Source organism: Sylvia atricapilla, chromosome 17 (assembly GCF_009819655.1).
Source record: "Sylvia atricapilla isolate bSylAtr1 chromosome 17, bSylAtr1.pri, whole genome shotgun sequence".
NCBI classification, from domain to species: Eukaryota; Metazoa; Chordata; class Aves; order Passeriformes; family Sylviidae; genus Sylvia; species Sylvia atricapilla.
Window position 1 is genome coordinate 11,827,721 of NC_089156.1, and position 27,236 is coordinate 11,854,956.

At 45.1% G+C, this 27,236-nt stretch overlaps 4 protein-coding genes across 6 annotated transcripts; 3 read left to right on the forward strand and 1 right to left on the reverse strand.

Annotated features, from left to right (window-relative positions):
• Window positions 1–2,082: 2,082 nt before the first annotated feature.
• On the forward strand, window positions 2,083–8,586 carry TMED2 (transmembrane p24 trafficking protein 2). Of its 2 annotated transcripts, XM_066331734.1 has the most exons (5): window positions 2,083–2,300; window positions 3,509–3,701; window positions 4,092–4,112; window positions 6,035–6,142; window positions 7,067–8,586. In XM_066331734.1, exons 1-5 carry the CDS (start codon window positions 2,121–2,123, stop codon window positions 7,189–7,191), a joined length of 627 nt encoding a protein of 208 aa, XP_066187831.1. In that variant the 5' UTR covers window positions 2,083–2,120; the 3' UTR covers window positions 7,192–8,586. The 2 variants fall into 2 exon arrangements, with proteins under 2 accessions (XP_066187831.1, XP_066187832.1); XM_066331735.1 differs by lacking the exon at window positions 4,092–4,112 and having other exon boundaries at window positions 2,084–2,300.
• A 1,254-nt stretch (window positions 8,587–9,840) lies between these two features.
• Window positions 9,841–17,279, forward strand: DDX55 (DEAD-box helicase 55). Its single transcript, XM_066331736.1, has 14 exons — window positions 9,841–9,969; window positions 10,237–10,287; window positions 10,374–10,460; window positions 11,049–11,140; window positions 11,241–11,303; window positions 11,893–12,042; window positions 12,503–12,692; window positions 12,841–12,923; window positions 13,334–13,465; window positions 14,348–14,440; window positions 15,019–15,133; window positions 15,808–15,976; window positions 16,332–16,624; window positions 17,045–17,279. The coding sequence occupies exons 1-14, from the start codon at window positions 9,862–9,864 to the stop codon at window positions 17,207–17,209; spliced, it is 1,791 nt and encodes a 596-aa protein (XP_066187833.1). The 5' UTR covers window positions 9,841–9,861; the 3' UTR covers window positions 17,210–17,279.
• Window positions 17,280–17,448: 169 nt separating this feature from the next.
• Window positions 17,449–20,931, reverse strand: EIF2B1 (eukaryotic translation initiation factor 2B subunit alpha). Its single transcript, XM_066331737.1, has 9 exons — window positions 20,908–20,931; window positions 20,716–20,817; window positions 20,491–20,627; window positions 20,301–20,417; window positions 20,013–20,125; window positions 19,329–19,397; window positions 18,613–18,688; window positions 18,288–18,413; window positions 17,449–17,840 (listed from the first exon to the last, which is right to left on the reverse strand). Exons 1-9 carry the CDS (start codon window positions 20,918–20,920, stop codon window positions 17,685–17,687), a joined length of 909 nt encoding a protein of 302 aa, XP_066187834.1. The 5' UTR covers window positions 20,921–20,931; the 3' UTR covers window positions 17,449–17,684.
• Window positions 20,932–21,401: 470 nt separating this feature from the next.
• Window positions 21,402–26,593, forward strand: GTF2H3 (general transcription factor IIH subunit 3). 2 transcript variants are annotated; one of them, XM_066331740.1, is made up of 13 exons: window positions 21,402–21,483; window positions 21,973–22,052; window positions 22,340–22,446; window positions 23,006–23,169; window positions 23,424–23,486; window positions 23,723–23,752; window positions 24,195–24,223; window positions 24,308–24,382; window positions 24,571–24,624; window positions 24,852–24,920; window positions 25,043–25,178; window positions 25,261–25,297; window positions 25,383–26,593. In XM_066331740.1, the coding sequence occupies exons 1-13, from the start codon at window positions 21,474–21,476 to the stop codon at window positions 25,450–25,452; spliced, it is 924 nt and encodes a 307-aa protein (XP_066187837.1). In that variant the 5' UTR covers window positions 21,402–21,473; the 3' UTR covers window positions 25,453–26,593. The 2 variants fall into 2 exon arrangements, with proteins under 2 accessions (XP_066187837.1, XP_066187836.1); XM_066331739.1 differs by having other exon boundaries at window positions 21,973–22,051; window positions 22,336–22,446.
• Window positions 26,594–27,236: the final 643 nt, after the last annotated feature.

Sequence of the window (27,236 nt, forward strand, 5' to 3'; positions counted from 1 at the left end):
CGAAACCAAAATGTATTTTTCTGTTCAGGTTTTTAGTATTTTTTTGCTTTCGGGTGTGACTGTGAAAGTTTGGATGTTCTTACTTCCATAGGGTTTAGGAAGAGATGCTCCAGATGAGTCTCTACAAATAAGTTAAATGTGCCTGGAAATACTTCTAGGTCCCAGTCCTGCCGTTTGCTGTATGCAGAGTAGGAAGAATGCATTTTATTTTGGGCGAGATATGATGAATAATATCAAACACTGGAACTAGCCAGGAGAAATAGCAGTGGGGCTGGAAAAGCCAAGCCTGGAATGACTCGACACGTGCTGCATGTTGTGAATACAGCATTAATTATCTACTTTTGGCAGACGCAAAACGCTAGTGCACTTGAATTGGAGTGATGAATGATGAGAAATGGAACACTGTAACACCCAGAAACGCGACACTGTGACACCCAGACCAGATTTTTCAGGTAATGCTGTCACAAACTCGCTCTGCCACAGGGTACAAAATACTGATCTTCCTCATGCACTGCCAGTAGGTACCAGGGCACAGGAGGGGAACCATCAGTCCCCAAATACCTGAGCTTGGCAATCAGTTGCCCAAGTTAGAGCAATAACCCAGTGAAAATACATCTATATATCCTTCACAAAACTTATTCCCAAAGTTGAACGCCACAGGATATTGCACAAAGTTCCAGGGAGAGCAGGAGGATGAATAATGGTGTAGTCATCCTTTCCTGGCAGAGGTGCTTATGAACACACAAGGAGGAGAAGCCTGAGCAGAATGTTTGGAGAACACCCTGCAGTACCTCATGGGAGCAGCTATGCTGTGAAATCATCATTTTGTCCAAGTTGGAGATGGAGAAAAAGAGGTTTTGCCACAAGAATTTGGTATTATATTAATTCCTGTTGTTCAGTTCAAGTGCGGGTAGAGGAAAAAAATAACAATGTCGGGATTATTTGTGGAAAGACTAAAACTACAGCTGAGAAAGGTGAAAAACCAGCACGAGTTGTGATGTGGGAAGCAGTATGTTTGATGCTGGCCGGATCCAAACTCATGGAAAACGACTTGGCAGGAAAAGTCTCTTCTCCAGCCACGTAGGTGACCTGCAGCTCCTCAGGCTCAGCTTGTCCTGCAGAATTCTGCTCACACTTGTCCACACCCTGTGCCCGCACTGACACAGCAGCTCTGCTGCCTCACACCTGGAGCTGCAGGGACAGAACAGAACGTGCTGATGGAAATCTGCCTTTTAGCAAGATAAACGCGTCTGAATGTCACCACGGATACAATAACCGGCGCTTACTGGCAAAACCAATGCATAAATATTGCACTGGAAAGCCAGATTGTGTGTTGGTCTGTAACTCTTCTCCACATCATTAAAACAGCTGGTCGTGAAACAGGCTGCCTTGAGCTCAAAGCACGAACTTCTGTATTTCTGTTTGGAACGTTTAATTAGAAATTAGCTCTTAAGCACGGTCGTGCAAATAATGTGTTTTTAAACATTTACTCCCGGGTGAAGCAGAAAGTGGACGTGCCATCACTGTTTTTCCTTAAGCCTGACTAGCCCACAAGCTGGGCTTCCCTACTAACGTCTCAAACATTGGCTACTCCCCAAACCTCTCCCGAGCTGCAGCAAGTTCTGGTTTCCCGGTTTTAGCAGCAGCAGCAGCCTCGGCAGCGGTGACAGCCGTGGTGACAACCGCCGTGGTGGCAGCAGCCTTGCCACCCTCCCGCCTGCCCTCACTCCCTCAGGGCCGCCCGGATCCCTCAGAGGCCGCCGCCCCTCATCCCCTCAGCCGCCGTTTCCCGCCTCCCGCGCTCGCCCCGCCCCGTTGCCGGGCAACGCCCCCTCACCCTCGCTCCCCGCGTCTCTCTCCGATTGGCTCCCGCCGCCAAGGCCCCGCCCCATCTTCCCGCTCATTGGCTGCTCCCCCGCGTGGGTCCTGCCTCCCGTGCCGCGCGGGCGCTGCCTCAGCGCTTCGGCGTTCCCGCTGCTCTTTGTCTCCCGGCGGCCGCCGTAGCGCAGCCCGTACGTGGCAGCGGGGCGGCGGCGGCCAATGAGCGGCGGCCCCGTGCGCCGGAAGGGGCGCGGCGCGGGCCGGAAGCGCCGCTCGGTGCCGCCGCCGGTCGCTCCGCCATGTCGCCGGTGCGGGCGGTGTTGGCGCTGGTGGCCGCGCTGGCGGCCCCGGCCGCCGCCTACTTCGTCAGTATCGACGCGCACGCCGAGGAGTGCTTCCAGGAGCGCGTGCCGTCCGGTACCAAGATGGGGCTCATCTTCGAGGTGGCCGAGGGCGGCTTCTTGGACATCGACGTGGAGGTGCGGCGGCGGCGCGGGCCGACCTTGGGGAGCGGGGCCGTGCCGGGGCCGGGCTCCGCGCCTTGCGGCCTCGCCGTGTGTGTGAGGGCCCCTCGGTAGCGGCCGGCGGCCCCGGCAGGAGCGGGATCAGAGCGGCCCGCGGGGGTTCGGGGTGTCCGGAGCGGGGCCGGAGCCGCCCGCCGGGGCTTGCGGCGGGGGCTCCGTGCGGCGGGAGCGCTCCCGGCCCGGCGTGGGCGGCCTCGGGCAGGCCCGAGCGCTCGTGTGGGGTGTCATCGCTGGCGCTGCTGCACGGGGCGCTGCTGCTCGCTCTGGCCGCCTTTCCCTTGGGGTTTGCAGCCTCGTCCCGCTCCGTGCAGCCTCGTCTCGGGGAATTCTTTGGCGGGAGGAACGAGCGGCGTTGCTCTCCGGGATCAGGTGCTGCCTGTTGAGGAGCAGCGTGCTTCCCTTTGAATCCAAAGGTGTTGTCTTCAGCCTGGGTGGTTGGCAACGGGAAAGTTTTGAGCGATCAGTTATCTTCAAAGAGGAATTAAATGAGGAGAATACTGAATATGAATTGCTTTCACCGTGTTATAGAGCAGAGAGGTTTTTATTTGGGATATCGCAGACGTGAGAGTTGTTGCTGAGGTTCCTGTAGCAGTTGGAAATGACACATGGCTGTGGCACAGGACAGCCTCTGGAAGCTGAGATCCCTTCACGTGTCCCTGGTGGGATGGGAATTTAGGATCCCACTGACCCTGAGAGCTCAGAACTCAGGTCTTCAGTCCGTTTGAAATGCTACTGCAGCAATACCCGACTGTGTGTCTAAAGTCGATTGCAGAATGTCTTTTTTTCCTTTTTGTTTTCCTTCAGACATCAGAGATAAGGTCTCTCCTGCAGCTGTTAATTTGACAAACAGCCAGGCTTTGTGGTTTGCTTGTTCTTGACTTCTTATCTCGACCACGGGAGGCCAGACAGAGAGGCTTTTGCATGACTTTCTTTACCAAGAACTTTGTAGGATTTTTTTTTTTTTAAGAGATTTCTGTGTGGAGAACTCCACTAATGAGTTGTGGGAGGGAAAGACTGAAGTGTGCCAAAGCAGCCAGGTTCTTACAGACGCTGTTGGTGCCAGTGGCAGGGTGCAGAGCCTGCTGGCAGTGCTGTGGTGGTGCACTGGGAACCTCTGTGCTTGGAAATAAACCCCTGTGACCCTCTTTTTCCCCCCCACACAGATCACGGGGCCCGATAACAAGGGGATTTATAAAGGCGACCGAGAGTCCAGTGGAAAATACACCTTTGCTGCCCACATGGATGGAACTTACAAGTTCTGCTTTAGCAACAGGATGTCCACCATGACTCCCAAGATAGTGATGTTCACTATCGATATCGGGGAAGCTCCCAAGGGGCAAGACATGGAGACAGAAGGTGAGGATTGTGCTGGAAGGAAATCAGCTCCAGCTCTCGGGAGCTTTTCCCTGCTTGCATGATTTGTGAACTCCAGTAGGGCTCTCAGGATCCCCGTTCCTCCAGGTCGAATTGGCTGTCCTCTCACACAGCTAAAGTGGATGTTTTTAGAACCTGGTTACACAGTTTTGAGGCAAAATCACCAGAGAATGTGCGGACACTAATGCTTCCATCCTTTAGCCCTTCATCAGTGCCATCCTCTGATTCCTGGTGGGCTCAGCAGTTGTGTAGCCTCCTCCATGCCTTAGAGAAATGTGCTAATATAAAACTTTTCCCTTAGCCGTGTAAATGACTGTTTTATCTGCAGCCTTTTGTCCTGTACCTGTGTTCATCTCTTACACTTTCCTCTAGGTGGTGGAGATACCTGGGATGGTATGTGGACTGCTTTTTGAAAGCTCCTTAGCATCTTGTCTCTGGCACATGTTCATTCACTAACAGCTAACTTGGCTTTTTCTCTGTAACATTGGTTTGGAGCATGAGAATGTCTTTTTAATAAACTACCCCAAAAGGTCTGATTCTGAGCAATGCTGAGCACCTGCAGGCTCCCCTTTGGCAGGTTTACACCCTGAGCAGCTCTTGGGATCAGCTCCTTGCACTGGCCATGGCAGTTTGTCTTCAGGTGGTTATTTATGGCTGGCAGAAGATTTAATCAGTTTAGGGGAAATTGAACTAAAACAATGAACGTCCAAGAATGCTGGATGGTTTTTGGCAGCACTTGCTTTCTGTTGCTAAAGGGGATGTTGAGTAATCAAAAGCTTTTGGAAGCAATAATCTGCTTGTAGGTTATGAATTATTACTGATGTAGCAGGGGAAAAACTGAAACTTGTCATTTGCTGTAAAAAAAAAATGAATGTATTGCATATCAAGTTATAAAGTTTGTTTAGAAATCACTGACTCTAGCTAGGAAGGCAACAAATTCTTGTTTTTTATTTTAGCACGTAAATAATTTGGGCATTGACTGCTTGATGTCACTTAAAAAGTAGCACGTTCCTAACTTGATTTTTTTTAAAGACTCACTTAAATCTTTTGTTGAGTCTACATACATCTGGTGTAAAGAATGTTAGTGCAATAAGACAATTTTCTGAAGTGAATTTTTGGAGTATTTTTTAGACTATCCCTGCAACTGTAGTTTCTTCTCTTACTAATAAACTGCACTTACTGCAATGACCATGAAAATGAGGGATTTGAGCTATTAGGAAAGTGAGTGTGGTTTGCACAACTTTTTAGATTTTAATTGTAACTTGTATGAGTGTTATTCTCTGGTCCTCTCTTTTGACTCTTCCCACAAGGTGTGTGTTTTGAATAGCTCTGTTTTCAGACTGTGATCTGAAACACTTAATTTACAAATAAAACTCTAGTAAGGGAGCTTCCAAGTCAGCTGTGTCCCTTGAAAGGAAAATATGTTGGGTTTGTGACTTTTAAAGAGAGAGCTGATTGCCCAGGGTGTGTCTGTGGAATGATGCCTCAACCTGATGCTAAGAAAACTTTGCAAATGACTTGCCTAATTTATAAATTTGTGAGTGGACAGTTCTTTGAGCGTGGATGTGTTAAAAAGATCCTGTGATTGACAGTCAAGGCACTAAATCTTAGATCTCTGAGCCTTCCATTTGCTGGACTGTCTCAAGCTCTGGTTTTGTGCTGCTGGTTTGGTGTTTAACTCCTCTCCTGCTTTCACAACACACCACAAGTGAAGCCTGTGCCAGGCCCCTTGGGCATTGTGCCCCCTGAGTGCTGGGCTTCAGCTGAACTTGAAGATCACAGAATATAATTTTTATTTTTTTTTTTCTTCAAAAAGTGATCTCATGATTTGCCAGCATCATGATCTTAAGCTAAAAAATCTCAGTCATTCTGTTTTATTTTTTTTTTGCAAGCTTAACAACTAGGAAAAGCTGTTATGTTAAGATAATCTGCTTGGAATATCTTGGATGATAGTGGCAAAATAGATGTTAGTGTGTGGTATTGGTCTCGTGCATTCTTCCATTCTGTTCCCCTGGAAAAATATGTGCACAACTGGAGATGTGGGGTCTGTACTGAGTCTGAATTGTGTCTCCTCCTTTTGGGATGTGGAGAAATGTTTTCCCACTTGTTAAAAACCACAGAGACACGTGAGGGAAAAGTGATGCTACAGAAACTGAACTTGGCTGTAAAAAAAGCACAGAAAACATTCAGCTGTGCTCTCAGACCTCCTGCAGCAGGAAATTAGGTTTAACTCTTCATAAATTCATTGAAATGGGGGGATTGTTTTTTTTGCAGTCACTAACAGACTTTCTGACGCTTCTGAAATTCTTCTGCAGCTCATCAGAACAAGCTAGAAGAGATGATTAACGAGTTAGCAGTGGCCATGACAGCTGTAAAGCATGAACAGGAGTACATGGAAGTCCGTGAAAGAATACATAGAGCAAGTATGTCTGACTCCAATCAGTGCCTTCTCCCCTCTCCAGTGACCTTGTGAATGCTCATTTAAATCTGAGTCCATAAAACCTCTTCCGAGTGACTTAAAATAATAATCATTTAAATCCTGAAGAGTCTGCCCACAGAGTAAAGAATGTAGGTGTTGTTTGCAGTCATCTTTAAATTGGCTTCCCCTCGTGTAAAGAGGGTTGTTACACAAAATAACATTTGCTTAAGTGATGTGAATTCTGCAGTTGTTTGAAGTGAGGTGTATTCGTGGAGATACCAGTGATGGTATTGTTTAATCCATATACAAGGACACGTAGGGACAAGACAAGGGGGGGAGGATGGTTTTAAAGTGAAAGAGAGGAGATTTGGATCAGATTCTGGGGAAGAATTCCTCCCTGTGGGTGTGGTACAGCTGCCCCATCCCTGGAGGTGCCCAAGGAAGGTGTCCCTGCCCATGGCAGGGCTGGGACTGGGTGAGTTTTAAGGTCCCTTCCAACCCAAACCATTCCATGATTTGCTTCCCAGACTTTGGTTGAACTGTTACTTAACTCTTGATGTGGATGTGGTTTAATAATTGAGCCAAAGTCTCTTTTTTAAAATGTTTTGTTGAAATAGAGCAGAACTGCTGTTACTTTCACGGGTGGGAACCAAGGGCAAGTATTTTTCATGTGAAAACACAACATTATATGAAAGCACTGTCTCCTCAATGAATTTGAAGCTATGAATATCTCCAGTGTTGTGACATTTGTTGCTAATTGTCTGATTTAAGAAAAACCCGAAGGTTTAGGACCAGAGATCAGAAGTTCCCTGCTTGACACAACCCCAGGGCTTTGTGTGCAGTGCTCCAGTTTCATGGCAGGAGGGTTTAAATTTAAATGCTTTGTTACTTACTACTTGTTTTCTTTTTCTCTTTTTTTTCCCAACAGTTAATGACAACACAAACAGCAGAGTGGTTCTTTGGTCATTCTTTGAAGCCCTTGTACTAGTTGCCATGACACTGGGACAAATCTACTACCTGAAGAGGTTTTTTGAAGTCCGAAGGGTGGTCTAAGATCCTTCTGTGGTCCCGGATTTCAGTTCACTCTCTACCAAACATCCTGGTCACAAAAAAAAAAAAAAAAAAAAAAAAAGTCATTTAGTTTCTGAACCCTCTTTACTGAACTGTAAAACTAATTTGCTTCTGTTCCTTCCTAGTTAAGAAAGAAAAAAAAAAAAAGAATTGTTTTTATATATCTTCCATAGAAAAAGCTGTGCTGAAATCTTGTCACTTTATTGGCATAATTTTTTTTTCCCACTGAGATCTGCCCAGTCTGTGTGCTAAGCAAGGTCCAGGCAAGCTGCAAACTCTGTAACTCACTGTAGTAAACAAGCTCTTCTGTCTTTTCTAACTTCTTTCCCTGTTTCCATGAGCACTTGCAGTTCTGTCCAGGGAAACGGTACAAGGCCCTAACGTGACTGTTTGCATTCTTCCATCCTTAACCCTGCAGTAAGTGTTCTGAAATTCAAATAATCCCTTCTCCACTCACAGAAACTGCCAAGGAAAAGGTTCAAATTCACACCTGGTTGCTGTTTGAAAGATAGTCATCAGCAACTGTCTTAATGATATCAACTTCTTCCCAAAGTTCTTTTTAATTAAATAGTTGATATGAAATTGCTTTTTTTTTTTTTTTTAATTTTCTCTGCTCATCACCAAATATTCCTTACACGGTTTTTTTTAGTCTCTCAAAGGTTTTATTTGGAAGCCAATTGTGTGTGCAGTGTCTTGGCAAACACTAGTGAACCCTTTGGCTTTTGCAGGTCCAAAGCTCAGACTGTTTGCCCAGTGCCCAGGGCAGAAATGTTCAGGAAATCTGGATTCCTGAGGCCAAAGGGTTCCAGATTCTGGGGGTTTAATCCACGCTATGCAGCCCTTGTATTTAAGTGCAGTGGCAAACTCTGCCATGATCTGATCAGAATTAGCATAATGCTAAATACTGGTGTGTTTTCTTTTTTTTTCTTTTTTCAGGCACATGTAGATTTGTTTTTTGTATAAAGTTACTTTCCTCAGTTATCTGATGATTGGTTTAAAAATTTGAGAAGCGTCTGATGTGGGTGCTGAGCCAGGATTATGTTGTGACTGATGTATATTAGTTGTAATCATTTTTGGGGGTGGGGTGGGGTCTTTTCCAGGGGGGAGCCTCTACAAGTAACACACAACAGTTTTGTACAATTAATTTAAAATTTGTTACAGGTTTTCATGTTCCAGGTAAAGTTTTTTCAACCTCGGGCAAACACTTGCAGCAGTTCTTCAGAGAGGTGGCTGTTACACCTTATTGCAACTGTTGTGTGCCAATATTTTTGTGTAAAACACTGAAAATTGAATTCTAAGATGTACATTTAAAAATTGCTCGTGAATCTAAATATGACCCAGGTTCGATAAATAAACAAATTCTTTAAAAAAAAAAAACCCAGCAGCTTTGTTTTTTTTTTTCCTTTGATACCTTAAAGGGAGTACAGATTAACACAGAGGGGTTTTATAAATTATTTGTTTAGTGATGGCCATAAACTAAACCACAAGAAGTTCCATATCAACATGAGGAAGAAATTTCCATTGAGGAGGTTGTGGATTCTCCCTCTGTGCAGACATTCCAAACTCACCTGGAATTGTTCCTGTGTCACCTGCCCCAGGTGGCTCTGCCTTGGCACAGGGCTCAGACTGGGTGACTTCAGAATTTTCTTACAATCCTAATGATTGTGTGACTCCCTGCTTGCTTAGAATATCATAAATTTATCCAGAGTCCATCCTAGGTAGAATAAATATCAGCTAACTCTGAACCTACATCTTAGATTCTGGGTACTCGTGTGAAAAATGGGTTGCACTCTCTCCTTTAAAAATTTTTTGAGTTTAATAAAAAAATGAAGAAAATAGACAAATTAAGAGACAGAATAAGCAAAGTCCCTCGGATGAGGAGGCTTGGCACAAGGTCTACCTGTAGCTTCCTTCACCCTTTTAGGATTTCTATCTTTTAAGGAGCGCTGTGTTGAATATGCAATAGATGTTAATCAAACATATTCTTTTGATCTGTTTGAAGTGTTCCTGATCATCTTATCTAATAGATTTACTTTGTGGGTGGCTCCACTCAATCTGCTTACGTGGGTGTAAATTTTCTTCTGAGGTTTTCTGGTTCTTTCCATTTGGATGAGAGAACAGAAAGTTGACAGGTTTTTTATTTTTATGAAGGGTCACAAGGTGAACCCCCCCTCCTGTAACTTCTGGCTTAGTGGTTTAGACGTTACGAAGAAGAGATAAAAACCCCCAAACAACCCAGTCTTAACCCTCTGGTATAATCAGAAAACACACATTCACTACCCTTCTAAAGTCCTATTAATAAAACATAATACAGTATAATTATACATGTAGTAGTCACGTTAATATTTGCGAAAAGCCAACTACATAATACACATTTATAGCACTCGGGGGGCACAGCTGCTGTAAGACCCGCAGAAGTACTCACTGCTATAGGCAGCTCGTCATAAAAACAGGATTTTTTAATTTATTTTTTTTCTTGCTAAATCCAAATTTTGGTGTTTTTTTTTTTTTTTTTTTTTTTTGCCACGGGGGCTGGCGGAACCGATGTGCGGCGGAACGGGAGGCGCCGCGGTGTGTGTTTCCGCAGGGCGCGGCCGCGGCGGCGGGCCCGGGCCGGGGGGAGCGGCGGGGCGGTGACACCGCGGGCCCAAGATGGAGGCGGTGACTGAGGGCGCCTGGGGCTCGCTGCCGGTGCCGCTCAGCCCGGGCGTGCTGCGGGCGCTGCGGGAGCTCCGCTTCCACCAAATGACCCCGGTGCAGGTGCGGGGGCCCCGCGGCGCTGGCGGGGAAGGGGAGGCTGAGGAAGGAAGGCGCGGGCGGTGTCAGGAGCGCCTGGCCCGGTCGGGGCCGGTGCCGGTCGCAGCCCCCACCGGGTGCCGCAGCAGCGACACAAGCCGCATTCCGTGACTTTCCCACCGGCTTTCCTTGAGTGATGTCCGCAGCGAGCTCTGATGTCTCGGAGGAGTTTCACCTCCGTGCGATTTACCGCCGCTTCAGTTTTGATATGTTGCTTCTCTTTTTTTTCAGTCCGCCACCATCCCGCTCTTCATGAGTAACAAAGATGTGGCCGCGGAAGCGGTGAGTGCTTTTCCTTCCCCCGCCCGTCGTTTTCCAGGCTTGTCTCTGGAGCTGAGCGAGGGCTGACGCTGTTTCCACTCTCGCAGGTCACAGGCAGTGGGAAAACCTTGGCGTTTGTGATTCCCATATTGGAAATTCTTCTCAGACGGGAAGAAAAATTAAAGAAAAAGCAGGTGAGATTAGAATATTCAGTACTGAATATATTTTTATGATGTGCCAGTAAGATTTGAGAACTTTAAGGAAAGTATTCGTAAGGAAAATTACCTACACAGAAAGTGACTGTGTGCTCAGCTCTTGGGTGTAACAGTAACAATAAACTGTTTAAAACTTGGAAATAAAACTGGGGTGCTCTCATTGCCCTTAGATACAGCTTCTCCTTTGACATGGTCAGAACAGGGTTCTGAGCTGTTAGAAAAATATCCCAAAATACGGAATACACTGATACACTACAAGTGAGATTTGAATGGGTTTTAGCATCCATTGACCTTGAATACATTTTAGTGTGCAGGGAGCTTCACTGTCATTTGCTCTTAAATGTCATTATTAGATGCTGCTCTTTGAGCAGAGGTATTTTGCACATTGATACAAAGTCTTTCACAGACATTTTTTAATGTTTTTTTACATTTTATTGTATTTCTGTGGAAATGTTTTGTCTGAAATCAGGCTCAAAATCATGGCTCATACTCCCTTAGCTTGAAAGGGAGGATTCTGCCCAAATCTTTTTTTTTTCTCCCCACAAATCCCTGTTTTTTCACGTGCAGGTTGGAGCCATAATTATCACACCAACGAGGGAATTGGCCATTCAAATCGATGAGGTGCTGTCACATTTCACAAAACACTTCCCCATGTTCAGGTGGGTGAAATTCATCATCTCCATCAGCACAGTTCCTTCTGTCATTCATGGACCAGCCAAACTTAAAGATGACCCAAATCTTTCTGGTTTATTGCTTTAGTCAGATTCTTTTAATTGGTGGAAGGAACCCCATGGAAGATGTTGAGAAGTTTAAGGAGCATGGGTGAGTTGTTTGTTTGTCAGTGTCTCAGAGCTGTGGTTTTCTCCTCGTCAGGGTTTTCAGCCCAGAGCTGTGATCCTGCTGGTGCTGCAATGGGATGGAGCTGCCAGAATCTTTTGGGGCTGAGCTGGGAAATTGTGGGGTCTGTTCCTGGAGTGAGGTAGAGCGTGAGGAGAGGCTCTGATGTGACATCAGCACCATTTATCTGCTCTTTGGGTGAAGAACAGAGCTGAAAAGTGCCTTCAGGGAAATATTTCACTCCTCACTGCTCATTAATTCCCTGAAATTGTTGTGTGCTGATACCGATGGTGGAGTTTTAAAGAAATCCTATTTGCCACTGGCTTTTGCATGCAGGTACCAAATATTCCCTGTAGCTGATAGTTGCTTTCCATCCTTGCTGTTTATATTCCAAATTGTTATTGCCACAGGGCACCATGCGCCGACAGGCACTGAACTATGGATGCAGGTAAAAGCGACAAAATGAAACTGGTTAATGAGAAATGCAGGGCAGGGCTGTGCTAACAACATTAGGAGCTGTCCCAAATTCCTCACCCTGCACTCAGGGGATTGCTCTGTGTGTGTGCACCAACAGTGGGAACATCATCGTGGCCACCCCGGGCCGCCTGGAGGATCTGTTCAGGAGAAAAGCAGACGGGCTGGACCTGGCAAGCTGTGTCAAGGCTCTGGATGTGCTGGTGCTGGATGAAGCAGACAGACTTCTAGATATGGGCTTTGAGGCAAGGTGTGGAAATAATAAATTCTGGGGGTTCTTCTGCAGTTTTCAGTGAGTCGGTGTGTGATGGATGTGAATGAGTGTGGCCTGCAATGGTCTCCAAAGTTGGGTTTGTTCTGTTTTGTTCGTTCATCTTTGCTCTGTAACTGCACAAAGCAGTTGCTAAGGGGGAGGAGAGTCAGGAGATGTGGAGCTTGGATGAATACAGAGTTTCCTTTGTTGAGATGTATGTTAGCATATCTCTGCTAATGCTTGCTTAAATACCATTATTCACACACCAGAATGGCTTCAAACACTTTAACCAATAAGCCTTGTTCTCTTTTCTTTTCCTCTCAGAGTTAAGATAATTATTTCAGTAGGAGTTTGACGTGCGATAACAAAACCTGTTTGACTTTTAAACTCCTACTTCCAACCTCTTCCCGAGGGAAGCCTTGGGACAGTTCCATTTTTCCCATGTGCTTCCTTGCAGCTTAAATGCCATTCTGGACTTTTTGCCCAAGCAGAGGAGGACAGGGCTGTTCTCAGCCACGCAGACCCAGGAGGTGGAGAACCTGGTGAGGGCAGGGCTGCGGAACCCCGTGCGCATCTCGGTCAAGGAGAAGGGAATGGCAGCCAGCAACACCCAGAAAACCCCAACACGCCTGGAGAACTACTACATGGTGTGAGCCTGGCCTCTGACACAGCCTCCTCTTCCCCCTCCTTTGGTCTTAGTCCTGTCAATAAGATTTTAAGTCTTGGTCGCTTAGGATCACGTCACCAGAGGAGCCAAAGTCCGTTTTCTTACGTTCTTCTTTTGGGTTTTTTTAGATCTGCAAGGCGGATGAAAAATTTAACCAGTTGGTGCATTTTCTTCGGCAGCACAAACAGGAAAAACATCTGGTGTTTTTCAGGTAATTCTCTTCGTGTTTCGTTGTGAGAACAGTTTGGTGTTTAATTACTTCAGTCCCAAAACTGTGCCCTTTGTTGAAAAGGACACGGCTATTTTCAAAGTGATTGATTTTGAGAGCTGCTTTTTTAGAATATGGTGCCTAAAAAGAGATTAATCATTGCTTCGTGTTATGTTTTTATGTGAATGATTATGTTTTTATGTTTAGGATTATGTTATTAAGCAAAACATAAATTTTATGCATTTTTGAAGTAAGACATTATAGATGATTATTTGTTAATTATAAATATTATGTGCATGTTTTAAATAAAAATAGTGTATATTTTTGAAAGAGCTTGGGAAATTCTTCCTTGACTGCCTAATCCTGATTAAAAATGCAGCATAACCTTTTGATGCCTGTCTTTATCACAACAGCACGTGTGCCTGCGTGGAATATTATGGGAAGGCTCTGGAATCCTTAATTAAACAGGTGAAAATAATGAGCATCCACGGGAAAATGAAGCACAAGAGGAACAAGATTTTCACGGAGTTTCGGAAACTCCCGGGGTAAGGAGGTGGGAATAGTGAGAAGGGAAAATAGTGAGGGGGAAGTGGTTTTGTCTGAGTGTTCTGCCATTCAGTGTGGAAGGATGGCTCAGGATGCTCCAGGCTGGCTCTCAGTGAATTGATAATGTCACAAATTGTGCTGAGGTACCCAAAGTATGACCACAAACAAAGGGAAAAACGTGACTGGAGCATCTCCACCCTACTTTAGATAATCCATGTGGCAGCACAGGAGGTGAGCACATTATTAGGCCTGATATTTAAACAAACTGGTAGCAAAAATAAGCTTTTCCTGATTAATAACCAGAGTGGAAACCCAGGATATTACTTTATTAGTGTATGAGCAAGAGCATGGCAACACATTGCTGTAACCTACTCACAGGGAAATGTTCTTTGGCAGATTTGCAGGATGCTGTTAAGAAACTCTTGCCTCATCAACTGTCAAATTTTTTTATTGCATGGAACCTGGGTTTTAGCTTTTTATATTGTGAGAAAAAGAATTACCAGCAGATTGTAAGAACAGCTGTTGAAAAGAACAGCATGGCAGTTTTGCTAAAATTGTCACTCAAGTCTTTTAATAAAACATTTATTATAATATATTCAGCTGTGGTGGATGCAGTGCTGGTTTAAAAATTTGGATTTGTAATAGGGAATTGATTTGTCTTAGAAATGTAATACAAATCACAACAATTTTAATAATGTTTTGTAGAATTTCAGTTGCTAATAGCTGCAATTACCTTATATTTTGTCTCTTAAAAAAACCCCAAATGTTTTAAAATGTTTTGTTCCTCACTCTGCGGTGAAGGTGCAGAGCACACAGCTGTGAGGAGGCTGGCTCTTCTCAAATGACAGGTTAATGAAAATACACTTTTTCCTTCTTCCTAGGGGCATTTTGGTGTGCACAGATGTGATGGCCCGTGGCATTGACATTCCAGAAGTGCACTGGGTGTTGCAGTATGACCCACCCAGCAGTGCCAGGTACAGCTTCACATCCTGAGAACCTTTTTCCTTCTGCGTGGTCTTGTGACTGTGCTGGTCAGTTATCAGTTAGGAACAAAAAAAAAATCACATTTAATCACTTCCTGGAGGTTCATCTGAGAGAACACACGAAGTAATGCAGGAGCAAGGGAGGCTGAAAGGGGAGTTTTTGTTGTCACTGCTGTGAGTGGAAATGACTTTGTGCTGTGCATGTGTCAGTCAGGTGGGTGATTGTCTTACTCTGGGGTAAGGCTTTGTGTGAGAATTTCAGAGAAAGATGACACTGGGGTGAAGGAGAACAGAGGTGAGAGCAGGGACAGAGCTCTTCAAGGAATGGTTCATTGAGAGCTCACAGGAAAGGAGCTTTCCCATGGATTTTTATTTTCACTGTCCTAATTCTTCCTACAACTTGCTTGAACTTCACTCCCTAAACAGACACCCCTTGCTTTAGCCTAACAGCTGAGTGGGATTGCCACACCTCTCTTGTGTTACACTTTGCTAATTCCTGTTGGTTGAGTGTTTCCCATCCCACAAGACTTGCCCAAACCAAACTGAGCTCTCCTGCTGGGTTGTTGCAGTGCCTTTGTGCATCGCTGCGGTCGCACGGCGCGGATCGGCAACGTGGGCAGTGCTCTGGTGTTCCTGCTTCCCATGGAAGAGTCCTACATTAACTTCCTCTCCATCAACCAAAAGGTGAGGAGGCTTTTGTCCTACCCCAAAGCAGGAAGGAGCAAGGAAACTTAGTGATAGGAGCTTTGAAATCAGAATTTGTAGAGCTTGGGCTCGTACACGTGGGTAATGTTTTAGCAGAGGTGCAGAATTAAAAGGTAAGAGCTGTCTAATAATCACCAAATGCAGCTGGAACAGGATTGCCCCAGTGTTTCCTGCTGGGTTGGTAAGAGGAACATGTGATGCAATGAGTAAGGAAAAACCTTTTGTTCCTAAGGGTGTAGATTGAGCATTTGCAGGAGGGCAGTGCTGGCTTGTGGTCCTGCCCCAGCAGCTCACACCCTGCAGCCTCTCTGCTCTTTACTTGTAACTCCTACAATCCCCCACGCCTGCTCCTGCATTTGTGGGATTCATTGTGTGAATTCTCTGCACACCTTTAATGAGACCAGAGCCTGATAAAGCAAGAGCTGAAGATGCTGCCTCTGTGGAGCTGCAGTGTCAGACCTCCTCTGCTGGGCCAGGAGCTGCTCTCTGGGGCTGATGGTCAGCTGCTGTGTTGGAGTGACCAAAGGGAAAGGGGCTCAGAGCTGACTGGGGATTTACAGGGCAAGAAGTGTGTGTTTGAGGTTTCACAGAGCATTTCACATCATTTGCTTGAACTTTTCCTTTGGTTTTGTTGTTTATTTTGTGGTTCCCAGTGTCCCATGCAGGAAATGAAACCGCAGACGGATGTGTTGGATCTTCTTCCCAAGCTGAAGGCCATGGCTCTGGCTGACAGGGCAGTGTTTGAGAAAGGGATGAAAGCTTTTGTGTCTTATGTCCAGGCCTATGCCAAACACGAATGTAATCTCATCTTCAGGATCAAAGGTAATTCCCAGCAGGGCTGGTACCTCTCACTGTTTTTCTCATCTAACAAAAGCAGAGTGGTGATGTCCACAAGCTTCAGCTTCTGATTTTTGATCTCATTCACTTCCTGCACCAGCAGATTTTGACAAACCTCTATTTTTTTTCAAGCATCTTGTTTCAAGAGAAAACATTTAAATATGGAGCTTGACCAAGCTGATAAAAGCACAAGTAAAAATGACTTAGTATTGTTGCTAGTATTAAGGTATAGAGTGCAGACAATACATTAAAATAATGTTGACTTTTTTTTTCTTCCTTTCTCAGTTTAATTAATATTTTATCCAGCAGGAAACTGACATTATAATCTTTACTTCAACAGATCTGGATTTTGCCAGTCTTGCCAGAGGTTTTGCATTGTTAAAAATGCCAAAGATGCCTGAACTAAGAGGAAAATGTTTCCCAGACTTTACTCCAGTCACTGTCAATACAGACTCCATTTCATTTAAGGATAAAAACAGAGAGAAGCAGAGACAAAAGAAATTAGAAGAACAAAGGAAAGAAAGAGAGGAAAATCAAGGGAAAAAGAAATTCGTCAAGAACAAAGCATGGTCAAAGCAGAAAGCCAAGAGGGAGAAGAAAAAGAAAGTAACAGCTAAGAGGAGGCGTGAAGAGGTAACTGTGTCCATTCCCTTAAACTGCAAGTGATTCCTGGAGTCTTTGCAATGGCAGAGCCCTGGGGTTTTAGTGTGGGGGAACTGATGGCTCTAAAATAACTTTGTAGGACATGGACAAGGCAAAGCTTAAAAAACTTAGAGAGGTTTTTAAAGCTAAACACTGAAACAATTTCTCAGCACTGATGCTAGTCAGTAATAGGATTTTTTGTTTCTCAGAAGTATGCAAAAGCCTGAGGGTGCTTTTGTCAATTTGCAGTAAGTGCAGCTGAGAATTACAGTTGCCTGGGTTGGAAATGAATCTTATTTCCTGGTTGGATATTCTGGCAAACTCTGACTTGTAATCTTCTCTTGTGTTCAGCTGTACAGAATGAAAACCTTTTGGTGTTGTGTTTAATTTGCTGTTTTCAACTTCCACCAGGGCTCTGATATTGAAGATGAGGATATGGAAGAGCTGCTGAATGACACAAGACTCTTGAAAAGATTAAAAAAGGGAAAAATTAGTGAAGAAGAATTTGAGAAGAAACTAACAGGCAACCAAAGGCTCAGAGCAGAAACTACTGAGGACATGGACTCTGAAGGCTGATAGTTACTCTGACCACATTTTTACATTAAAACACTGCTGATTTCAATAAAACTGGGTTTCTATGAAATGATTCAGAGAGACCTGGCATCCCTGAAGACACAGAGCCTGCAGCTGTTGAGAACAAAGCTAAAAGCACCACTCTGGTGTGGCAGGAGCTGCAGGTCTCCAGCAGCCTTGTGCATGTTTAATTCTGGTTTTCTCAAGCACAAACCACAGATCAGTGACAGCACACCTCAGAATGAGTCTGGATACACCACAAGGGATTTTATTTTACAGTATCAAAATACTCAACCCCTCTTTAAAATAATTTAGTGCAGCCTTCAGAAGCTGTAATAACTTTGGGAATTTTTTTCAATAGTGGTCCATAATTATATTAATCCTTCCACTGGCATTTCCTTGCCATGTTCATGAACCATCCTCCAAGTTCTCAGGATAAGAACTGATCGTTCTGCAGATGACCCATCCTGTGCAGGAGTTACAGGTAGAGTTTGATGAGTTCATCACTGACAGCTGAAGGAGTCAACACCCCCAGGTCTGTGAAGAGCAGTGTGATCAGTGATGGGGAGGTGTAGTCAATCCAGGGGTGCTCCTCTGTTAGATTCTGACTCGTTTTCAGAGTGTCTGCTTTGTACTAGAAGGAAACAGAGAGCATTAATCACTACACAACTGCAAGTTAAATCCTCTTTAGGGCAAGAGCAGTGCTACAGCCTCAAGCAGATGTTTGTGGTATAACTGAAGGAAGTAAAGGGCACAGAGTGGTGCCACCTTGGTCTCAGCTCTTTTATCTTGTGTAAAAAGTACAATTTGTAGTTCTGGAGTTTATTGGTTTAAAATGTTTCTTACCCCCAGCTGCTCCTGTGCCCTAAAGGAACTGCTTTAGGAACAGAATATCAGTATCAGGACAAATTATGGCCTGACTGTACCATGGAGCAACCCATATATCAATATTAATATATCAATATATATCAATACCCCACAGCAGAGAGATCCAGATCATCAGAGATGATTAAAAGACAGTTTTTCACAGACACACCAGTGTGCCCCTTAGCTGGGTAAGGTGGAATTGAGTTCCTCTTACCTTAAACCTGTCAGGGACATCCTGCTGATTGAGAGGGAAGAGTCTTACAAACTTGAAACTTTCTGCTACCACATAAAATGGCTTATTCTGGGCTTTGGCACACACAGCAATTTGATTGGTGCCAATCTGTGGAGACAGATGGAAAACAACATTGCAGACTCAGTGCTTGCCTGACAATACTGCCCAGTTTCCAACAATTAACAGACATTTACTGGATAAAATCCAAATGGAAGAGACTTTTTTTCAAAAAAGCTTTAAACCCTTCAAAGAAATCAAATTTTAAGAGTCCAGGATTTACAGAATGATGTAAGAAACTCACAATTACCTTGTTGATAATGCCTCCACTTTCAACTACACCTTCAGCACCAACTAACACCAGGTCCACTTTCTCCATAATGTAGCTGTTAAAAGGGAAGACAAAAATCCAAGCCTTACTGGGTAACAGGACAAATGATTGCTGAACAGAACAGAAATGAGTAATTCAAACAATCTTTCAATTTTCTGCACTAGTTTAATCTACCTCTTGTAAGTCCACATGCTGTTACACATCCTTGGAGTGCAGGAATATTAAGTAGCCCTCTCTTCCCCAGCCACAGCTGACCCTGGGGTCAGCAACTGTGTAAATGCTGGAAGAAACTGAACTCTAACTTGGAATGTTCAGATTTATTGTAATTGTTTCTTTTCTCATGTATTTGGACTCAGTGGTAGTTTAGCAAATGCCTTAAGAAGCCACAAAATGATAACACTTAGGAAAATTAGGAAAGTGGCCTCTTTGTTGAGCACCTCAGCTCTTTTTTACATATCCCTGCAAGTTCTTAGGTCTGGTTCTTTCTTTCATTCCAACATGCAAAATGAAATGCTTGTGTTTTAGCTGACACATTCTAATTGTGCTCCTAAAGCTGGACCTGGTTTGGCCTGTTGGGTGACTGTGACAAACTAACTAATATCCCTGGACTCTGAACAAGCTGCTTACATCTAAGTTTATTTTGTCTTACTGTCAAAATTTTGATGAAAAATATTAAAATTGATGATCAGACTCACCCAACTGCAGCATCCAGAATCACAGTCACAGGGATGTTCAGCTTCCTCAGGGCTTTTGCCATTTTTTGCCTATTAAAGAAAACGTTTGGACCTTAATTATTTTTATTTTTATTTTTTTTTTTAAGACAGTGATAGGAAAATACTGTCAGAAAGACTGAAGCCTGTGACTGTCCCCATTCCCCTGCTGGTAGAACAGAAAATGAATTACTGTATAGAAATGGAAAAACATTGTTGTGTTAGTGACACGTATTACCCAGGTTTCCTCCTTCACTTACACAACAATATCTGCTCTGAAGGAATTGTTTGGCATCTTTAAATGAAATTTTAGCTGTATATTTTACTTTGCTATGATTAGCATAATACTGATTATTTTAACCTACTTCTTAAAGAGACAATTATAAAGCAGTTGTCTCCCATCTTCCAAGGGAAAAGTAGGTTTCCTGGCACTGACCAAGTCTGTGAACCTTTGAGGAAAAGCTAGATAATGCTAATTAGAATATCAAGTTAATTACCAATATATTTTACATTTTTATTTCACTTGTCCAGAATAATGTGATATGAGTGACATTTGCCACTTAAAATGCTCCAGCCAAGCTTAGCAGCTTTTCTTAGGGCAGGACAGTTGGATGGTAGCTGTAACTAACCCTGTTAAAGAAGATAAAAACCAAATTAATGAATACTCACCCTGCTTCATCAGGCTGTGATTCAGTAACATAAACACTGAATCGCTTCTTGGACTCCACAGCTGCTTCCAGCACCCTGAGGACCACCCTGGAGTAGGCATGTGTCAGTATTCGCTGCCAGGATGAAAAAAAAAAAATCAAAAATCACACATTACTTTGGCCGAGCCTCGGGAAATCTTTATTTTTGTTAAGAGTGTCAGACTCATCAGACTCCTCTCCCCTCCCGTTCCTCCCTCACTGCCAGCAACAACAAAACCCAGCAGGAGCCACCCTGCCCCGGCCAACTCACAGCACCGTCTCTGATGAAAGGGTGACACAGCTTGGCGATTTTATTCCTCGAGAGAGACACTTTGGCCAGGAAGATCTCCCCGCGCTCGATCATGATCTCCTTGCACTTGGAGTAGTCCTGGGGAAGGGCGGGATGGCGGCTGAGCGGCCGGAGGCTCCGGCGGCGGCGGGGCGGAGCGGGCAGCGCTTACCGAGTACTCCAGCGACGTGAGGCTGATGAAGCGCAGGAAGAGCTCCCCGCCGGAGGACACGGCCACCGAGGAGTCCACCCGCGACAGCGTGTCGATGGCGTCCCGCAGGCTGTTCCGCAGGCCCTGGATGGTCTCTCCTGGGGAGAGGCACAGAGGCGTGCTCAGGGCCTGGCCCTGGGGACAGCCGCGGCTCAGCGCGGCCCCCGCGGGGACACCGGGGCCCACCTCGGTCCTGCTTGAGGAATCCCAGCAAGGCGCGGATGGCGGCCACGGCCGAGGCCACATCGGGGTCGTCCCTCAGCTGCGCCCGGAACGTCTCGATCAAGTCTGAAAAAGGAACGTGGAGACTCAGGCCTTACCCTGCCCTGCCGGGCCCTGCTCCGCGCCCGCGTTCCCGCCCGCGGCCGCCGCCGTTACCGTGCGTGCTCATCGCCGCCGCAGCGCCGCGCTCCGCCGGCCGTGGGCAGGGCTGTGCCGTGGGCAGGGCTGTGCCGTGGGCAGGGCTGTGCCGTGGGCAGGGCTCCGCCGTGGGCAGGGCTCCGGCCGTGGGCAGGGCTCCACCGTGGGCAGGGCTGTGCCGTGGGCAGGGCTCCGCCGTGGGCAGGGCTCGGGCCGTGGGCAGGCTCCACCGTGGGCAGGGCTCGGGCCGTGGGCAGGGCTGTGCCGTGGGCAGGGCTGTGCCGTGGGCAGGGCTCGGCCGTGGGCAGGGCTGTGCCGTGGGCAGGGCTCCGCCGTGGGCAGGGCTCCGGCCGTGGGCAGGGCTCCACCGTGGGCAGGGCTGTGCCGTGGGCAGGGCTCCGCCGTGGGCAGGGCTCGGGCCGTGGGCAGGCTCCACCGTGGGCAGGGCTCGGGCCGTGGGCAGGGCTCGGGCCGTGGGCAGGCTCCACCGTGGGCAGGGCTCCGCCGTGCCCGGATGGGGAGCGCCGGCCCGGGGCGTCATCCGCCGGCGCCGGAGGAGCTGCTGCTGCTGCCCGGCCGGCGGGATGAGCGCGGGTGAGCGGGGCCGGCGGGGTCCGGAGGGGTCCGGTGGTGCCCCGGAGGGTTCGGGGGTGCTCCGGAGGGGCTCGGGGGGGCTCTGCTCTGGAGGGTTCGGGGGTGCTCTGGAGGGGTTCGAGGGTGCTCCGGAGGGTCCGGGGGTGCTCCGGAGTGTTCAGGGGTGCTCCGGAGGGATTCGGGGTTGCTCTGCTCCGGAGGGTTCGGGGGTGCTCTGCTCCGGAAGGTCCGGGGGTGCTCCAGAGGGGTCCGGGGGTGCTCCTAGGGGTCTCCGAAGGGGTCCGGGGGTGCTCCGAAGGGGCTCGGGGAGGCTCTGCTCCGGAGGGTCCGGGGGTGCTCCAGAGGGGTCCGGGGGTGCTCCGGAGGGTCCGGGGGTGCTCCGGAGGGTCCGGGGCTCCTGGCGGGGAGGCGGAGGCCGTGAGCGGCGCCCCGGGGCTTGGCCCCTCCGCTCGGGGCCCGGAGTGACGCTGCTGTGCGGTCCCTGTGCAGATGACGAGCTGAGCCTGCTGGTCATTGTCCTCGACACAAACCCGATCTGGTGGGGGAAGAGGGCGCTGGAAGAGGCTGAGGTACGGCCTGCGACTGCTGATGGGCCATTTCTGGGGGAAATTGTCTTTGTCTTTGACTTCTGAACTGTGCTGATGTTGTCTGCTAAAGCAGGTATAATGGATATCGTAATACCTTTTGAAATAGCTGTGCAGCGTTCTGTATCCATTAGAGGTTTTTTTAACAGCAAAAGCTCATTCTGCATCCTCACGTTCAAGTTTTTTTAACTGCAGTAATTTCACAGACCTCTTCTGAATTGCTTCTCCGTAGATGTTACTGTGCTACATCTCTATTGTTTTTTTCCCGGCAGTTCACCCTGTCGAAATGCGTCGATGCAGTGATGGTGCTGGGAAACTCTCACCTGCTCATGAATCGCACCAACAGACTGGCTGTAATAGCAAGTCACACTCAGGAAAGGTAGAGCTGCTTCTCAACAGTGCAAAGGCTTTGAGTTTCCTGCATCTGTCTCCTGATTTTTCTTGTTTGACCGCAAGAAACCAAGCTAAAAGTGTGTAATATGTCATTGTCTTTAAAAAAGAAATTAGCTGAAATTATATAGGGAAGAGTCTTAATGACTTGCAAAGCAACAAAAAGACTTGGAAGACAAAAGGGAGGTTTAAATAGACTTAAAAATATGCAGAGAGGGAATGGTAGGTATGTGTGGGGTGGAACAATGCAAGTGTCAGAAGAAGCTCCCTGTTTAGGGGATATTTTTCCACCCAGATATTTGTGAGTCTCAGGATCTATCCCCAAGTTCAGCCAAAGAATCTCTTGCCAAATTTCTTAAGAGATGTCTCAAAAGGAGGGAGCTGAATGTGAGTTTTACTCTAGATCAAGCTGAAGGTCTTACATAGCCTCTTTAATGCCTAAAGTATTGAAAGGATTTTCAATTAAATTTCAGAGTATTGCTATCTGCAGCTGATTAATTTTTAGTGGTTTTTTGTTACATGAATACTTTGTTTTTCCTCTGTTGCAGCCGTTTCCTGTACCCTGGGAAGCGTTGGGCTGCTGCAGATCCCTTTGGAGAGGGAGGCCCTTCCATGGAATCCAACTGCTCCGGCAGCAAGGATGGGAAATATGAGTTATTAACAGCAATAAATGATGCAATTGCAGAAGAGATCAAAGACCTCATGACAAAAAGTAAGGAGAAGAACATTCTAGGCTTAATATGCAGAATTGCAAAACATGTCAAGGAGTTGCAGAAATGTCCTCTATTTTCATAATATGATTTTTAATATGCTTGAAGTAGATGAGATTATTGTGTTTGACACTTCAGGCCTCTGCATTAGTATTATTTGCCAAAGATAAAAACGTGTGCTGTTTTGTATTGTTAGGTTCAGTAGCTGTTTTTATTTATAAATAAGTAAATTTTTGCATTTTTTCTTGTATTGCAGCTGACATGAAGGGCCAGCAAACAGACACCCTGTTAGCAGGATCACTTGCTAAAGCACTTTGTTGTATCCTTTTGGTCACAGAATCTTCGAAGCCTTTATGTGTTCTTAAGATTGTTTCTTATAATACTAACTTTTACTTTGTTCTTGTTTTGTTACAATACTTAAAACTGAAACGTTTGCCTGATAACTGTGGCTTGTGCTTATCAAAATGTGTATTGGCCGAGGTGGCGAATGTGTGTGTGGATCATGGAGTTATTAACAAGAATGGAATATAGATTTCCTTAATGCCAGCTATGTAGACATCAACAAGATGGGCAAAGAGCTAAAAGGTAACATCTCTTTTCCTGTTTTCAGCATTGAGTAGATATTTAAACCTGAATAACAGGAATAAATGCACACACAAACAAATATGCATGTTTGGACACATCCCCATTTCCAAAATTGGCACTAATAGGTAGAGGTTTATTTTGATCATTTGAAGTTGTCTAATTTAAAATATGTTAAAGGATTTGATCAATTATCTGTGTCCTTAGGGAGATTTTCTGTTGTGTGCAAATAAAACTGTAACTGGAATTTCCTTGGAATAACTGGAGGTGTAGAGGAATTAGTCCATAGATAGTTGCCACTGGGACAGGAAATAGTTTCATATAGATATTTTGTCTGACCTGTTAGATCTAACATCCAGTATATTCTGAGGTGTGAGCTGCTACAGGATTAAAGGGGTGATACAAACAATGTGCTGATGCATTTCTCTTCCTTTTTAATACTTAGCCAATCAAGAAATGAAATCAAGGATTCTGGTAAGAACTTCTGCTGTCACAGTTTTCTTTTAATCTTGAAATCCAGTGATATATGTAGGCTAACAAGTCTGAGTTTCTATTTAGGTCATAAAAGCTGCAGAAGACAGCTCACTGCAATACATGAATTTCATGAATGTGATCTTCGCAGCACAGAAACAGGTGAAGCTGGCCTTTTTTCCATTTTATGTTATCTTTTGTTTCTGTGCAAAGATAACACAAATATTAAATTCTCTCATGATTACATAATTTGTAGTGCATTTATCTTGGAAACAGGTCATGACAGTAACACTGACACAGCTATGTGAGTCCTGGCTAAATTTGTTTTTCATGCATTTCATGTCTTGCAGAGTGTTTTGATTGATGCCTGTGTCTTGGACTCTGATTCAGGTCTTCTACAACAGGTACAGCCTTGCTGTTCTTATTTGCCATTTACATTAACTCATAAATACTTGATGTTAGTTCAATGCATTCTTCAGCTCTTTCCTTTAATCAAGAGTGGGTGTGGAAATATGTTCAGTGCATCTGACAGTTCTGACATGCAGGCCTGGTGCAGTACATGGGTGTTTTATGTTTTATGCCCTGTTAATGTCATCAAACAGCAATCTTCATCATTGTCTCTGCTCTGCAGGCCTGTGACATTACAGGTGGCATATATTTGAAAGTGCCCCACATGCCATCCCTTCTACAGTATTTGTTGGTAAGTCACTTAAAAAACACTGTTTTTTGTATGTCAGATATGAGGTATTACTCACTTCACTGATGAGATAATACAGGAATACCAACCCAATTCACAAAATACTCCTCTCTCTATCTGTGCAGTGGGTTTTTCTCCCTGATCAAGAGCAGAGGTCACAGCTTGTCCTTCCACCTCCTGTTCATGTCGACTACAGAGCTGCCTGCTTCTGTCATAGGAACCTCATTGAAATTGGCTACGTGTGCTCTGTCTGCTTGTCAAGTACGTTTATAAATATTTAACAGCCTGATTTCTTACATTCCAATGACCTGTTTTAGTGAAAGCCAATTCTTTGATTTTTCAGTATTCTGCAACTTCAGTCCTATCTGCAGTACCTGCGAGTAAGTGTTTATCCTTTGTTTTGAAGGGCTGGTGTGGGAATATGTTCAGTGCATCTGACAGTTGCTTTTCCATATTTTTCCCCAGGACTGCTTTCAAAATATCATTGCCACCTGTCATGAAAGCAAAGAAGAAGAAATCGAAGGTAGCTGCGTAGCAACATTATGTAAATACATCATTACCTCCTCCAGTAATTCCATGAAATGGAACCTACTTGAGAAACTGATGGCACTTTTTCTTGGATGTGAAAGAGAACTGTGTGCAGTGCTATTATTGTTTCTTAGGGGATAAATATTTAAAATGTATGTTTTCTATGCAGCCTGTTAAGTAACAAATCACTGTATTACCATGTAATCTCGCTGTTTTAGATACTAATTCTTAACTGTAAGAGGAACCAGAAGTTACATCCTGGTAAAGAGACACAGCCTGGGAATTTGAGGGTATTTTGGCCACTCCCAAATTTCACACCTCCAAGTTTTCAGAGTCAGGAAAGCTTTGATTCTTTCTATATGTTGGTGTAAAGTTAAGAATGACCATTTCTAGTGTGTAGGGTCAGAATGGTAGTGGGACTTCAACTTCTTGCTGTCAGTATGAGCCATAATTTTCAAGATGGTTTGTGATCCACTCAGAAAAAAAAATTGGTGGTAATTGCCCTGGATGTGCACTCACATATTCCTGTGACTGTACTGTCCTTGTGGTAGTATTTCTTTCTCAATTTGATATCTCTTCATTTGTGAAGGAGAAGGCCTCCCTTTGTTTAAAATAACATCAATAAATACAGACTAGCTGGATATTTTTCAAGGTTTTATTTTGAAACTGGAGAACAACAAATGTAGTTGTAATATAACAGGCACGTGTCCTATTTTTAGTATGTGGGTTTCCATCTGATGTGTGACAAGAACAAAGACTTTTGGATTAGTGTCTTTTATGGCAGGAAGGGCTGCTGTGTACTTCTGAATGCGTGCTTCATTTAAAGAAACAAACAGTATCTCCTTCTAAAGAGAACTATATAATTTGGTAGTTTAACCTTTCTCACGCAAGGAATAGAGAGGAATTTTTTTTAGCCATAGGAAACAAGTTATTTTTTCCTTCCCAATGTGCATACAGGAATTTGTCAGGTATTGATACTCCCATCAGGTTTTGTCACTGTAACAGCTGCAGTGCCAGTTTTTTCTGGGCTTGCCAACATAACAAGGCGAGCTTTTTTTTGTTGTTGAAAAAAGCCATTTTGTGTGAAGGCTGTATTTATAATTTACGTTGTGTAAAACTTTTGTAATAAAGACTGTCTCTTTTTCAAATGTGGTCGGATATTGCTTTGATAGTTAAGGGTGAGCTACATGATTTTCTTGGAGTTTTGTTGTTGGAGTCCCATGGTGTGATGTGACTGACAATGGGTGAGGGAGGACAGCTCCAAGTGGAATCAGGGAAGATGCTGAGGGACAGACATGTCTGGGATTATCACCAAAAACCAGAAAATAAAACTCTCTAACCAGTTTGTAAGCTTAGAAAATCAACGTTACTTTATTCATTGAGGTAGATGGGATATGCTCCGTAAAATGTACATCAGTTATGAAAATGTAACTATTTATACATTCTAGCAAACAAAAGGATTGGCGTTTATGTGCTTCAAGTTACATACTTATTAATTAGTACTCTAATGCCTATTGGTTAATGATTCTCTCCCTTCTCATTCTAATTAGTCCACGTGCTCAGTTTCTTTCCTTTTGGGTTTGGGAGTTTCTTGGGTCACTGGTCTCCTACCAGAATTACCTTTTACCTGCTCGGATCTGATTCCAGCACAGTTACTGAGCTGGTTTTATTAGCTCCTTCCTTAACTTGGAAGACCAGCCAGATATCCTCATGGTCCATAAATTCTGCATTCCTTCGCGTTCATAATCAATACCACCTCCCTCTTCCCCAAACCATGCTGACCCCCTCCCC